The 15,246-nt window shown below is 38.7% G+C and overlaps 1 protein-coding gene across 6 annotated transcripts in view; it reads left to right on the top strand.

Annotated features, from left to right (window-relative positions):
* The window catches only part of FER (FER tyrosine kinase), a 447,462-nt gene that overhangs the window by 310,787 nt on the left and 121,429 nt on the right, over positions 1–15,246 (top strand). The window contains exon 15 of one of the 6 annotated variants that reach the window (XM_043464507.1): positions 14,271–14,835. The exons of the other annotated variants lie outside the window; for them this stretch is intronic. Coding sequence (XP_043320442.1) covers positions 14,271–14,290 — 20 coding nt within the window. The 3' untranslated portion in view covers positions 14,291–14,835. Of the gene's footprint in view, positions 1–14,270; positions 14,836–15,246 lie in introns of those variants that run through there. 6 annotated transcript variants of the gene reach the window in all.

The following is a 15,246-nucleotide window of genomic DNA, read 5'->3' as shown; positions in this document are numbered from 1 at the left end:
ATCACATTCTTTAGAATTTACCCAGAGGAGTTTAAAATTTATATCCACACAAAAACCTGCACAAAGATGTTTATAGTAGTTTCATTCGTAATGTCAAAACTTGGAAGCAGCCAAGATGCTCTGCACTAGGTGAGTGGGTAACCTATGGTACATCCAAACAATGGAATATAAATCAGAGCATGAAAGAAATAAAATAGCAAGCCATGAAAATTCCTAGAGGGAACTTATACATTACTACATAATGGAAGCCAGTCTGAAAAGGCCATATACCTTATGATTCCAACTCCAGGCATTTTGGAAAAGGGAAAACTATGGAGAGTGTTTAAACAAATTTCAGCTGAGGATTGCAGAAGAGAGAGGTATGAACAGGCATAGCAATGAGGATTTTTGTAGGCTATTTAAGCTACCACATATGACATAACAGTAGATACATGTCATTTTATATTTCTCCAAACATATAGAACGTACATTACCAAGAATGAACCCTGATCTAAACTATGGACTTTGGGTAATAATGATGTCAGTATAGGTTCATCAGTTATAGCAAATATAACAAATTCTAGCAAGGGATTTGATAATACAGGAGACGGTCTCTTGTTCAGTTCAGTCACTCAGTCAGTCCGACTCTTTGCGACCCCATGGACTGCAGCACACCAGGCCTCCCTGCCCATCACCAACTCCCGGAGCTTACTCAGACTAATGTCCATTGAGTAGGTGATGCCATCCAACCATCTCATCCTCTGTCGTCCCCTTCTCTTCCCGCCTTCAATCTTTCCCATCATCAGGGTCTTTTCAAGTGAGTGAGTTCCTCACATCAGGTGGCCAAACAGCTCAACTGAGCAACTGAACTGACTGACTGAACTGCTGAGCTGATAATGTATGCTGCAGTATAGATGAACGTCAAAAACTTTATGCTAGTTAGAGCAAGTCCAGTACAAAAGACTACGTGTTGTATAATTCTATTTCTATGAAATGCCCAGAAAAGGCATAGATAAAGAAGGATTTATGAATTCCTGCGCCTGGGGGTCTAGGTGGTATTGGCTGTATACAGGCAAAAGATATCTTTGTGGAGGGATGAAAATGTTAAAGTCTGGATTGCATTGACAATTGTACACCTCTGTAAATTTGTCAAAGCCCATTAAATTGTACATTAAGATGTGCAGCTCTTAAAAAGAAAAGGCTCAAAAGCCAGGCATTTTGGTCAGAAACTTGTAGATTGTATTGTCTTGTTCAGTCTACTGAACTCTTCACTTTCTTCCCTTAGTTTCCCTTCCTGTGAGGTAAGAACAACAGAGTTGCTGTAAGAGCTAATAAACTGTTTGTTGTGTGTGTGTGTACCAAACACACATGGACCCTTTATACACACACACACACACACACACACACACAGTCCCGACCCGGGGACTGAACCTGTGCCTCCTCACTGCATCTGCTGCACTGGTAGACTGGATTCTTGACCACTGTGCAGCCTGGGAAGCCCTTAGGTACACATATATACACACATACACGTATACATAATTTACATTTATATATATAATCTGAGACATTGGCTCCATGGTTCAGGCTCCCGGGTGGCTCCATCGGTGAAGAATCGGCCTGCAGTGCTGAGACCTGGGTGTGATCCCTGGGTTGGGAAGCTCCCCTGGAGGAGGGCGTGGCCACGCACTCCAGTGCTCTTGTCTGGAGAATCCCATGGACAGAGGAGCCTGGCGGGGTACAGTCCACAGTGTCGCAGAGAGGCGGACACGACTGAGTGATGAACAGTGCTACTGTGTAGTCTTAGAGTGGCTGTTAGTCGCTCAGTCGTGTCCGACTCTGCGATTCCGTGGACTGTAGCCCGCCAGGCTCCTCTGTCCATGGGATTCTCCAGGCAGGAATACTGGAGCGGGTTGCTTAGCCATTATAACTACTCTCTGTATTCTCATCATCATGTTATAGTTTTTATTGTTATTATTTTATAATTGGCCAATAGAAGAAAGTGACCAATTAAAATGACTCATATAATCCAGCAGAACTTTAACCTATCCTTGGAACTTGCCCCTGCCCTGCCCTCTAACCCTAACCCTAGATTTCTTCAGCCAAGTGTGACGTGACAGCAAATTGGGAAACATAACGTTTGTGTTTAAATTCTCCGCTTTCCACCACCGTAAGTGACTTTCCACCGCAATGTAAGTGTGTATGTTCTTAGTATTTACCGTCGTGGGTCTTTCTTTCCTTATATCTAAAACTAAAGTTGCTGGGTTAAAAAAAAATAAAAATAAAGTTGCTGGGTTAAATGGCTTCTGAATTTTAGCTCTGATCTATAATATTTTAATTAAAAATTTTTTCCTTTGAAACTTCTCATAACAAACAATTAGATTATTCAAAATAGTGTCTTTCTGTCCTTTCCTTATTTTACAAAAGGCATGATGGGGAAATACCCAACTAGTTTTCATTCTTATTAAACTAGCATAACAGTACACAGTATTTTATATTTACATAATACTTATACTTGTCAAAGCACTTTAATTAACATCATGTTGTTTTCTCTACCAGGCAGTATTGTTATCTCCATTTACAAATAAACTAAATGAGGTTCAGAGGGCTTAGAGTGACTTGTCAACATCAGTAAATAGCAAGTGGGAAAATAGTGCTTTATTTTCGCTCATGTCATTCAACTTACAAGTGGGTCAAAGTATATAATCCTTTTATGAATTGAAAATGTAAATGAAAATTTAAGCAAAATGTCTATGCAAGATACTCTGTGGGCAAATACATGAATCCCTATTCCATAATTTCTCAACCTTGTGCACAGATAAGTAAATAGCTTATTACAGTAAACAGGAAGATTTTTTTTGAGTTACTTTTTTCTCTACTGGGAATCAAGCTGTGGAGAGAAGATTTAGAGGACTGGTGGGTTAAAAGCAAGATTTAATAACTGCTTGGTGTCTTAGATGCAAGCCATTTCAGAAATGTATTATGCAGAGATTTAATATGCTCCTGTTCTCGTCAGATAACTGAGCCCTTTGGAAACATAAGTCTGAAATACATTTCAGCCAAACTAATGTTTGAGGAGATTATAAGCATTTGAAAATTCAGGTTTAGAGTGAATACTCCAAGATTATCCTGTCTTCATTTGAATCATCTCTTGAATTACAAACACTATATTTCTTGCTTGCTTATAGGTTGCTGGATAAATAAAATCAAACAAAAGACAATTCTAAATGGTGCTGGGAAATTCTGAAAACAAAACAAACTCTAATATGCTAAAAGATGATCCAACTTTATTTTGCAAACAAGTTGTTTTTTACTTAGTGACCCAAGTGAAGAAAAGGATGAGAGGACTTGTTTTTTTAATGACAAGTCACAACTTAAAGGAATGTTTGTGGTCTAGGCAGCTGTCATTTCTTTTCACATCCGTAGTTATATTAGGACTGCCGTAAGATACCTTGATGAATAAGAAACCAAGCCTCTAACCTCTAATTATAACGTTAGGTACATATCCTGGGTGGAGGTAATTAATTTTAGCAAGACTTAACCATCAGTCTGTAGTCTTGTGCTAGATCTTGCTAACTGCTCCTTCTTTCAGACCTGGATATTCTTGCTGAGTTGAGAAGTTCCTGGAACTAACTGAATGCTATATTTTCTGGTCCATTCCTCAGGTCATACAGATCCATGCCCTTTGACAGTCCTCAAACTTACCTGTATTTTAAAATGATTTATGGCTTTGGAGTTTTTAGAATTACTGAGGGATTTTTACCAAGTCTTATACATCATCAAAACATCTCACATCTATAACAAGTTTGAAAAAAAAATTGACCTCATGTAGTTTATATTGTCTAGAGATTCTAGCTTAGAAATTTGGACATTGTTATTTACTTTGTTCTCATAAAAGTCTTTAAGCCTTTTAGTGGAAATCTTTCCATAGTCATAATTTTTTCTACTAATTACTCATTTCATTTGTAATTTCTAGGGTAAGTTTACTAATTTTAGCCAGAAGGTTAGCTTCTCTTTTTTTTTTAAGTATTATTTTCTGGTTCTTTTTTTTTTTTTTTTTTTTTTGACTGAACAACACATATTTATTAGTTTGCAATAACCTTTTAATTATAAAGGACATCTAAGCTTATTTTATGTGTGACAAATAATTTCTATTATTCTTTTTTTGTATGATTGTTGTTTTTTTGTTGTTTTTAATTATTTATTATTTTACTTTACAATATTGTATTGTTTTTGCCATACTTTGACTTGAATCCACCATGGGTGTACATATGTTCCCCATCCTGAACCCCCCTCCCACCTCCCTCCCCATCCCATCCCTCTGGTCATCCCAGTGCACCAGCCCCGAGCACCCTGTCTCATGCATCGAACCCGGACTGGCGATTCGTTTCACATATGATAATATACATGTTTCAATGTCATTGTCCCATATCATCCCACCCTCACCCTCTCCCACAGAGTCCAAAAGACTGTTCAGTACATCTGTGTCTCTTTTGCTGTCTCGCATATAGGGTCATCATTACCATCTTTCTAAATTCCATATATATGCATTAGTATACTGTATTGCTGTTTTCTTTCTGGCTTACTTCACTCTGTATAATAGGCTTCAGTTTCATCCACCTCATTAGAACTGATTCAAATGTATTCTTTTAAAAATAATTATTTTTCCTTCCAATTCTTATTAAACTTTTTAAAATACTTTTATGTGATTCTAACAGAATCAGTTTGATACATGACATCACAACTACAGAAGGTTATTATGGTACTCACCGGAAACAACAGTTCCTTTGATAACAAGTCCCGATAGTTTGGCTGTGGATCTTTGTCTGACATTTGTTTCTTTCCCTCATTATAAATATAGAAAGGGTACGTTCTGCCAACAAAAAATTAAGGAACATGGCTCCTGGCACGCAGTAAGTTCAGTTCCATTCAGTTGCTCAGTAGTGTCCGACTCTTTGCGACCCCATGGACTGCAGCACACCAGGCCTCCCTGTCCATCACCAACTCCCAGAGTTTACTCAAATCCATGTCTTTCAAGTCGGTGATGCCATCCAACCACCTCATCCTCTGTCGTCCCCTTCTCTCCCCACCCTCAATCTTTCCCAGCATCAGGGTCTTTTCAAATGAGTCGGCTCTTTGCATCAGGTGGCCAAAGTATTGGAGTTTCAGCTTCAGCATTAGTCCTTCCAGTGAACACCCAGGACTGATCTCCTTTAGGATGGACTGGTTGGGTCTCCTTGCGGTCCAAGGGACTCTCAAGAATCTTCTCCAACACCACAGCTCAAAAGCATCAATTCTTCAGCACTCAGCTTTCTTTATAATCCTACTCTCACATCCATACATGACCACTGGAAAAACCATAGCCTTGACTAGACGGACCTTTGTTGGCAAAGTAATGTCTCTGCTTTTTAATATGCTGTCTAGGTTGGTCATAACTTTTCCTTCCAAGGAGTAAGCGTCTTTTAATTTCATGGCTGCATTCACCATCTGCAGTGATTTGGGAGCCCAGAAAAATAAAGTCAGCCACTGTTTCCACTCAGTAAAAGAGCCCTCAAAATCTGAACTGGCACTTAACCTTACATAGATTTAACCTATCCCCCATCATACAGTCCATTGCCAGTTATATGACAATATCACTTCATAGCAGTAAATTTGAGTTCAAGGAAAAGGGCAAGCAGTAATATCAGATTAATATTTTGTGCTAAAAATGATAAGATATGTCAACTCAGTGGCTGTCTTTTATGTTGCCAATAAATGACTAACTTTATAGGTTTTGTTACTTTGTTGTTTGGAGATGTTGATAGAAAACCATTTTAAAACAGATTTTGTATGATTCTAAATGAGTTATTATAAATTAGCATGTTGTAAATCTCCATTTGGAAGAATGGTTAACTTTTCTATGTTAACCAATATTATAACGTCTAAACTGAGATATTGGTCTTTATTTTATAATTCAAGTCTATTGCATTAATGAAAAGCAAAATAAATGCACTTAACTGACATTTTCTATCACAGATAATATTTTTGGTATAATGTAAAATATTTCTAAAACAACATTTTAAAAAGATAGCATCTTTAAATTGATATTTCTTTCTTAGCCAAATGATATATTGGGTTGCCCTAATGTTTCATTTGCTGCCTAATATCCCAAAGCAAATGCAGATGGACTAGTTTAAACTGGCCATTTCTCCAGACACTAAAGACACTAATATATTTTGCAGTTAGTTAATTTAATTTATGCACGACTTAAGTTGATAACCTGGTGGTACTCCACACATGTGATATTAGCATTTTTCTGTTTGTTTTTTTGGGGGGCATGTAGACCACACCCTTCTGACAGTGCATATTCTTTCTCAGAGGTTGAGCTAAACACTAGAAACATTAACCCAAAGGAAAGCTATGAGAAATGAAATCTGAAATATAACAATTGTTACTGCATCCCCTCTTGAGTGGTTGTAAAGTAGTGCGTAGGGATTGTCTTTTCTATAATGAGCAAAGTTTGGTGCATTTTAACAAATAATAAGTTTCCATGATGCGTTTGAGCCACTGATGTATTGTCTATATCTAAGCAATATTACTCATGTTTTTTTATGCTCGGAGTATCTGAAGGCACTTATTCCTGTAAAGTATCTCCTGCAAGGAGGCAGAAAGCTTAGTGAGCAGGACAAAGCATGTTCTGAACCATATTTTCACTTTTAGATCCTGTTTTGAAAATGTCTTTATGATACTTGAAGTTCCATAATGAATTAAAGGAAAATAAGAGTTACGAATATATATGCATCCTTCTGCATGTATAAAATACTGATGAGTTTTAGTTTTGTTATTGTTTTTAAGTTTTTGTTATTGTACATGGAAAAGTCTTAAAAAACTTGCTAAGGAAGTTGAAAGTAATATTATACATGATAAAATTTTCTTTATTGCTGAAAGCTTTCTTATTTGTTGCAAATCTTAGAAGTATGAAAAGGGCTAGTTAAACTGTGGTTAATTTAGCTGAAATAAAAATTTTTACATTTAATGCTTTGGGTTTTGATAAATAAATAGGTTTTCCTCAGTTTTCTACCCAGCTATATGACTCTGACAGTGCCTATGAGCTTGGAATTTTCATATTATCAGAAGTATAAGGAGAATAGATATTAAAACATGGGGGACACAGAATATTTCCAAGATTAAAAGACAACTGAATATCAGTTGAATCAAAGTTCTTAAAAAATACTTATTTTACTTATGATAGAAGTTGAAAAGTTAGTATGTTGGAACTTTTCTGTTAGTATTGCAGTGCCATAAATGTTCAAGCTATTTTATGTAAAAACTAAACTCTAGTCAGCATTAGCCAAAGATATTGTAATGTCCATGTCTTTTTTTAATGTATAAAGTTTACCCCTTCTAGTTGTAAGTTATTTATATTCCTATTTAGTTGTAAATTACATATGTATTCACAAATTATGCACAAACTCTAGACTCTTCCTAAATTTGTGGAAGAAATGAAAACTTGATCCATTAATACTTGAGAAGGTATGCCACATTACTCAGATATACCAGTATTTTTTAAGTAGAATATTACTTAAAAAGTATTTAAGTCTAGATATTCTGTTAGATTATTCAGCCGTTTGCTCAAACAGTTACTGAGTGCCTCCCATGTATGCCACATACGAACGACCCCACAAAGAAACAGAACTTCCAGCTTTCCCGCACCCTGTGTTCTGGAGGGGGAGGAAATGTGTTATATGAGTAAAGCGTATATGGTGTGTTAAGTGGAGTGAAAACAGAAAGCACGGAGGGAAGAGGGTAAAACTGTTGATAGGGGCAGAGGTTGGAGTGTTTGGCCAGGGAAGGCCTCAATAGGAGCAGAATAAACTGGGTGAAGTGCCTGGTGGAAGTGAGGGAACACGCTGTGTAGACGCCTGGAAGATGAGCTTCCAGGCTTCATGGAGATGCAGAAGGAGCAGGGTGGATGAAGTCAGGGAGAGGGGGTGTAATAGGAGGTGAGGTTAGGGAAGGGGCGGAGTTCGAGCCCTGCAGGGCCTGGTAGGTGAGAAGAATGAGTTATTTCATCGTAAGGAGCCCTCTTGCAGTGATTGCCCTCACCTAGACATGCTCTGTGTTCTTGCTGTCCTGCCCAGCTTTCAAGGTAAATAACGTAAAGAGCTTCATCCTTATGGCCAGTTCCTTGGAAGACACTGAGTATCTTAGGCTCTCGAGACCTAAGGGTCTGGTTTTGTTGTCTCCAGTAGACGGGAATGTGTATCTTTTGCCTTGTCCTCTCATTTCCTTCATAAATTTGAGTAAAATTTTGAGGATTTAAATCAATCTTCTACTTGCTAAATGCTAATTTTATGACCAGCCACATTAATTACTTATGAAAATCTATTATGCGGTTTTTTTAATTTCTTCACTAGTCTTCTGGTCATATTTAATATCCCTCTTTTCATTTAGATACTCTTTTTTCTGTTTTTAGATTTTCAGTTGCTGTATAACATAACACTTTTTCACAGATTCAGCTTGAGGGATTGCACGTTATATTAAGTATAGCATAGCTTCTTGTCATTTAAAATGTGCAAGTAATATTAGGAGCTGTCATCATAATCAGGTTTTGTGTGTATGGGACTTTTCGGCTCTTTACTTGGCTTCATTTGTCCTTTTCTGTAAAACTGAAGTTGATTGTCATTGGCGCCTGTTTATGTGCATGAATCTCAGTTCCAGAAAGAATGTTATTCAGTACCTGACACAGCTGTGCCTCAGACTGAGCACTTAATAAACACATGTGGGAAATGTAACCTTTGCCAAAACGTTATAAAATTTAAAAAATTTTGCCTATATTCTGTGTCAAACTTGAGAAAACAGTATCACATTTGACATTATCTGCATTCAAAATGAAAGGCTTTATATAGCAAGCTGGGGGAGATTTAGGAAGTGACTTTATAGTGTCTTTAATAATTTTGTTTCTTACAGGAGTACATGTATTCCATATTCTCTGTTTTTTAAGATACATTTTTGTCTTTTTTTTCCTTCTCTTCCATGTTAGTCTATGGATTAGTATTCAAAGCATTTTTGAAGATCTTGATAAGACTTTCAAATTAATTTATCTTCTAAGATATTACTTACTACCAGCCAGTGGTATTCAATATTTCCCATCTTTGCTACTAAAATAAAGAAAAAAATCCTTTCTATGTTTAACATCTATCATTTGTTGAATAAAATAAAAGTCTTGGATACCTATCTTTGCCTTTTTAAAAAATATTTTTTAAAAGTGCTTTTTAAAAATAAAGGATAGGTAATCATATATTAAAAATTTGTAAGTGTTGGAGAATTGATATTACTTCTAAGAGTCATATTTATATTATTCAGTTCTTTTTAGAGTGGAATTTATAAGTTAATGAGGCTATAATTTGAAGAGTTTTATTATTATGTCAAAAATATTCTAAGCCAGTCAATTTTGATAAAAAAATAAATACAGAAATAACTTTTTTTTGAAACACATATCACCCTTTTCTTAAGTAACTTCAAAACTTATAAATACACCCCTTTTTTAAAGAGGTATATTTCTTTCTTTGCATTCTTTTTAAACTTGCTGTTCTGAGATTTAGGTTAATTACTTTATTTGATTAATTCTTAGCATCAGTTGCATTCCATATACCATATACATTGATGGAAAATATAACTATGCTCTCTTCTATCATGAAATTCAGTGTAGTGGGAGAGACATATGTTTAAACAGGAATCTCAAATAAATTTATTATTGCAAACCTTACTGCTAAGAGTGTTGCTCAGAGAGATAGTCACAGGTAGCACCTGATTTATTTTAGAGTCTTAGGAAACATCTCCAGAAGGTGACTTTTCTTTTTAGGTGCAAGATTAAAAATAATCTCCCTTTGCCAAGGGCTGGGGAAAAGCATAGAGAACAGCCAGTGCAGAGTTGTGTCTTTTGTGTTTGGAAGGGGAAGCAGCGTGCTGTGACCTGGGCATGTAGCCTGGGAGAGATGCTTAAGATGAGGTTGGAAAGACTGGAGAGACAAAATGACGAAGGGTCTCATGGTCAGGGCCATCAGTTTTTATTTCCAACATAATTATGATTCAGGCATTTGCCTTTTTGAAAAAGTTTTACTTTCAAAGAGTACATAGGAAACGCAATAAAAAACCATTTTTCTGTCCCTGACTCCCCTTTCCCTTTGGAATTCTTACATGTGGAACCTAGAAAAATGACGCAGATGAATGAGACAGACGTAGAGAACGAACGCATGGAGAGCAGGGGGGAAGGAGGGAGGGGCTGAACCGGGAGATTGGTGTTGACTCACAGACACTGCTGTGCATGAAATAGATGAGTAATGGGAGCCGGCTGCACGGCACACGGGGCTCGGCTCAGGGCCCCGTGATGAGCTAAATGGGAAGGGAGTCCAAGCAGGAGGAGATGTGTGTGTGTATCACTGATGCGCTGGCTGCACACCAGAAACGAACGCAGCAGGGTAAAGTGACTAGAGTAAACGTTAATTTTCAAAAAGAACATGGCCCCGTTCTTAACACATTCTGAGTGTTTAATAAATATTCAGTTCACTTCAGTCGCTCAGTCATGTCTGACTCTGCGACCCCATGGACTGCAGCACACCAGGCCTCCCTGTCCATCACCAACTCCCGGACTTTACTCAAACTCATGTCCATTGACTTGCGGACACCATCCAACAGTCTATCCTCTGTCGTCCCCTTCTCTTCCCACCTTCAGTCTCTCCCATCATCAGGGTCTTTTCAGGTGAGTCAGTTCTTCACATCAGGTGCCCAGAGTATTAGAGTTTCAGCTTCAGCATCAGTCCTTCCAATTCAGGACTGACTTCCTTTAGGATTGACTGGTTTGATCTCCTTGCAGTCCAAAGAGTCCAAGCTAATAAAAAACATTCCATCAGTTCAGTCACTCAGTCGTGTCCCGACTCTGCGACCCCATGAATCGCAGCACACCAGGCCTCCCTGTCTAAAACCAACTCCTGGAGTTTACTCAAACTCATGTCCATCGAGTCGGTGATGCCATCCAACCATCTCATCCTCTGTCATCCTCTTCTCCTCCTACCCCCAAACCCTCCCAACATCAGGGTCTTTTCCAATGAGTCAACTCTTCGCATGAGGTGGCCAAAGTATTGGAGTTTCAGCTTCATCATCAGTCCTTCCAGTGAACATCCAGGACTGACTTCCGTTAGGATGGACTGCTTGGATCTCTTTGCAGTCCAATGGACTCTCAAGAGTCTTCTCCAACACCACAGTTCAAAAGCATCATTTTTTCGGCACTCAGCTTTCTTCACAGTCCAACTCTCACATCCATACATGACCACTGGAAAAACTATAGCCTTGACCAGACGGACCTTTGTTGGCAAAGCAATATCTCTGCTTTTTAATATGCTATCTAGGTTGGTCATAACTTTCCTTCCAAGGAGTAAGCATCTTTTAATTTCATGGCTGCAGTCACCATCTGCACTGATTTTAGAGCCCAAAAAATAGTCTGACACTGTTTCCACTGTTTCCCCATCTATTTCCCATGGAGTGATGGGACCAGATGCCATGATCTTAGTTTTCTGAATGTTGAGCTTTAAGCCAACTTTTTCACTCTCCTCTTTCACTTTCATCAAGAGGCTCTTTAGTTCCTCTTCACTGTCTGCCGTAAGGGTGGTGTCATCTGCATATCTGAGGTTTTTGATATTTCTCCCAGCAATCTTGACTCCAGCTTGTGCTTCTTCCAGCCCAGCATTTCTCATGATGTACTCTGCATATAAGTTAAATAAGCGGGGTGACAATATACAGCCTTGACGTACTCCTTTTCCTATTTGGAACCAGTCTGTTGTTCGTTGCTTCCTGACCTGCATACAGGTTTCTCAAGAGTCAGGTCAAGTGGTCTGGTATTCCCATCTCTTTCAGAGTTTTCCACAGTTTATTGTGATCCACACAGTCAAAGGCTTTGGCATAGTCAATAAAGCAGAAATAGATGTTTCTGGAACTCTCTTGCTTTTTCAGTGATCCAATGGATGTTGGCAATTTGATCTCTGGTTTCTCTGCCTTTTCTAAAACCAGTGTGAACATCTGGAAGTTCACGGTTCACATATTGCTGAAGCCTGGCTTGGAGAATTTTGAGCATTATTTTACTGAGATGAGTGTAATTGTATGGTAGTTTGAGCATTCTTTGGGATTGGAATGCAAACTGACCTTTTCCAGTCCTGTGGCCACTGCTAAGTTTTCCAGATTTGCTGGCATATTGAGTGCAGCACTGTCACAGCATCATCTTTCAGGACTGGCAATAGCTCAACTGGAATTCCATCACCTCACTAGCTTTGTTCATAGTGATGCCTCCTAAGGCCCACTTGACTTTACATTTCAGGACGTCTGGCTCTAGGTGAGTGATCACACCATCATGATTATCTGGGACGTGAAGATCTTTTTTGTACAGTTCTTCTGTGTATTCTTGCCACCTCTTCTTAATCTCTTCTGCTTCTGTTAGGTCCATACCATTTCTGTCCTTTATCGAACCCATCTTTGCATGAAATGTACCCTTGGCATGTCTAATTTTCTTGAAGAGATCTCCAGTCTTTCTCATTCTGTTGTTTTCCTCTGTTTCTGTGCATTGATCACTGAGGAAGGTTTTCTTATCTCTCCTTGCTATTCTTTGGAACTCTGCATTCAAATGAGAATATCTTTCCTTTTCTCCTTTGTCTTTCACTTCTCTTCTTTTCACAGCTATTTTTAAGGCCTCCTCAGACAACCATTTTGCCTTTTTGCATTTCTTTTCCATGGGGATGGTCTTGATCCCTGTCTCCTGTACAGTGTCACGAACCTCCGTCCATAGTTCATCAGGCACTCTGTCTATCAGATCTAGTCCCTTAAATCTATTTCTCACTTCCACTGTATATTCGTAAGGGATTTTATTTAGGTCATACCTGAATGGTCTAGTGGTTTTCCCTACTTTCTTCAATTTAAGTCTGAATTTGGCAATAAGGAATTCATGATCTCAGCCACAGTCAGCTCCCGGTCTTGTTTTTGCTGACTATGTAGAGCTTCTCCATCTTCGGCTGCAAAGAATATAATCAGTCTGATTTCGGTATTGACAATCTGGTGATGTCCATGTGTAGAGCCTTCTCTTGTGTTGTTGGAAGAGGGTGTTTGCTATGACCAGTGCGTTCTCTTGACAAAAACTCTATTAGCCTTTGCCCTGCTTCATTCCGTACTCCAAGGCCAAACTTGCCTGTTACCCCAGGTATCTCTTGACTTCCTACTTTTGCATTTCAGTCCCCTGTAATGAAAAGGACATCTTTTTTTGGTGTTAGTTCTAAAATGTCTTGTAGGTCTTCATAGAACCGTTCAGCTTCTTCAGCGTTACTGGTTGGGGCATAGACTTGGATTACCGTGATATTAAATGGTTTGCCTTGGAAACAAACAGAGATCATTCTGTCACTTTTGAGATTGCATCCAAGTACTGCATTTTGGACTCTTTTTGACCATGATGGCTACTCCATTTCTTCTAAGGGATTCCTGCCCACAGTAGTAGATATAATGGTCATCTGAGTTAAATTCACCCATTCCAGTTCATTTTGGTTCACTGATTCCTAGAATGTCAATATTCACTCTTGCCATCTTCTGTTTGACCACTTCCTTGATTCATGGACCTAACGTTCCAGGTTCCTATGCAATATTGCTCTTGATAGCATCGAACCTTGCTTCTATCACCAGTCACATCCACAACTGGGTGTTGTTTTTGCTTTGGCTCCATCCCTTCATTCTTTCTGGAGGTGTTTCTCCACTGAGCTCCAGTAGCATATTGGGCACCTACTGAGCTGGGGAGTTCCTCTTTCAGTATCCTATCATTTTGCCTTCTCATACTGTTCATGGGGTTCTCAAGGCAAGAATACTGAAGTGGTTTGCCATTCCCTTCTCCATTGGACCACATTCTGTCAGACCTCTTCACCATGACCTGTCTGTCTTGGGTGGCCCCACACAGCATGGCTTAGTTTCATTGAGTTAGACAAGGCTGTGGTCCATGTGATCAGATTGGCTAGTTTTCTGTGATTATGGTTTCAATAATAAATATTAGCTGCTATTAAAGTAATCTGAGCTGAGGAGCAACATGAAGTATAGATTGAATTTTCAGTTCAGTGAGCTATCAGATTACTATCAGGCCCCGCTCCTCAGAATAAACAATATCCAGCCTTAGAAAACCGTCAATAGTTTTAAAGCATGAGTAGTTGTCTATTTTGGCCTAGATTGTTTAATCAAAATGTTAATTAATTAAAAATTAATCTGAGGCATACGTTTCTTTGTCTTCCTACTAGAGCGTTCCCTGGCGACTTAGCAGCAAAGACTCTGCCTGCAATGCAGGAGACATGAATTCGATCCTTTGGTTAGGAAGATCCCCTGGAGAAGGGGATGGCAGCCCACTCCAGTACTCTTGCCTGGGAAGTCCCATGGACATAGGAGCCTGGTGGGCTGCAGTCCATGGGGTCACAGAGTAGAACATGACCGAGTGATGAAACCACCCCCTGGTTGTGATGTGAATGCTCTGGAAACAGGAACAGGAGGAGGAAACGACTGAATTCTAATTTAATAGGAAGAGTGCTCTCAATGTGGAGGTCAGTAGGTTCTTTCTTGATTTTTAACACACAAAACCTTTAGATTTTTGGAAAATACGCAAACAATTTCAGATAGCAGTAGACCAAACATTTTGTCTAAAGTCACCCATAAATAAAGAAGAGAATATGAATTCTGAGATAAAATGTGAAGCATTTGTAATAGGAGAGAGTTTTAAATGCAGTTCAAGCAGAGTCACAGTTCACAGACTCAGAAATTCATAACGAGAGATAGACTAATCAAGGTTGGAAGACTAGTGGATACTCAGGAGGTGGTTTGGAGGACAAGTAACCTTTGGAGAGCTCAAAACCTGTCAGAGGTGGATAGCAGTGAGCAGAATAACAATTTCTCAAATGTGCTCGATGTATAGAAAACCAGAGTATATAAGACAAGGTTAGATGATAAAATAATTTGGCTGAACTGTCTCCACCCCCTGAGTGTACTGAAGATAGATTTATGAAGAGTGTAATTTTAATAGTTGAGGTGGGAAATGATTAAGCTATGAAGAGTAGTTTTTAAGTCCAAGTTAGGATAGGTTCTGGCAGTATCCCAGGGAAAATGACAAGGTTTTTGCCAAAAGGAAAGATGATATTGATGTCAAGGATCTTTCAAAATGTTCTTGGATTTCCAAAGCAGTGTTGAGGTATGCGTGATATCCATCTCATAAAGATGAACCATATG

Source organism: Cervus canadensis, chromosome 4 (assembly GCF_019320065.1).
Source record: "Cervus canadensis isolate Bull #8, Minnesota chromosome 4, ASM1932006v1, whole genome shotgun sequence".
NCBI classification, from domain to species: domain Eukaryota; kingdom Metazoa; phylum Chordata; class Mammalia; order Artiodactyla; family Cervidae; genus Cervus; species Cervus canadensis.
Note: the sequence above shows the minus strand (reverse complement) of the source record. Positions and strands in the feature narration are given on the sequence as shown.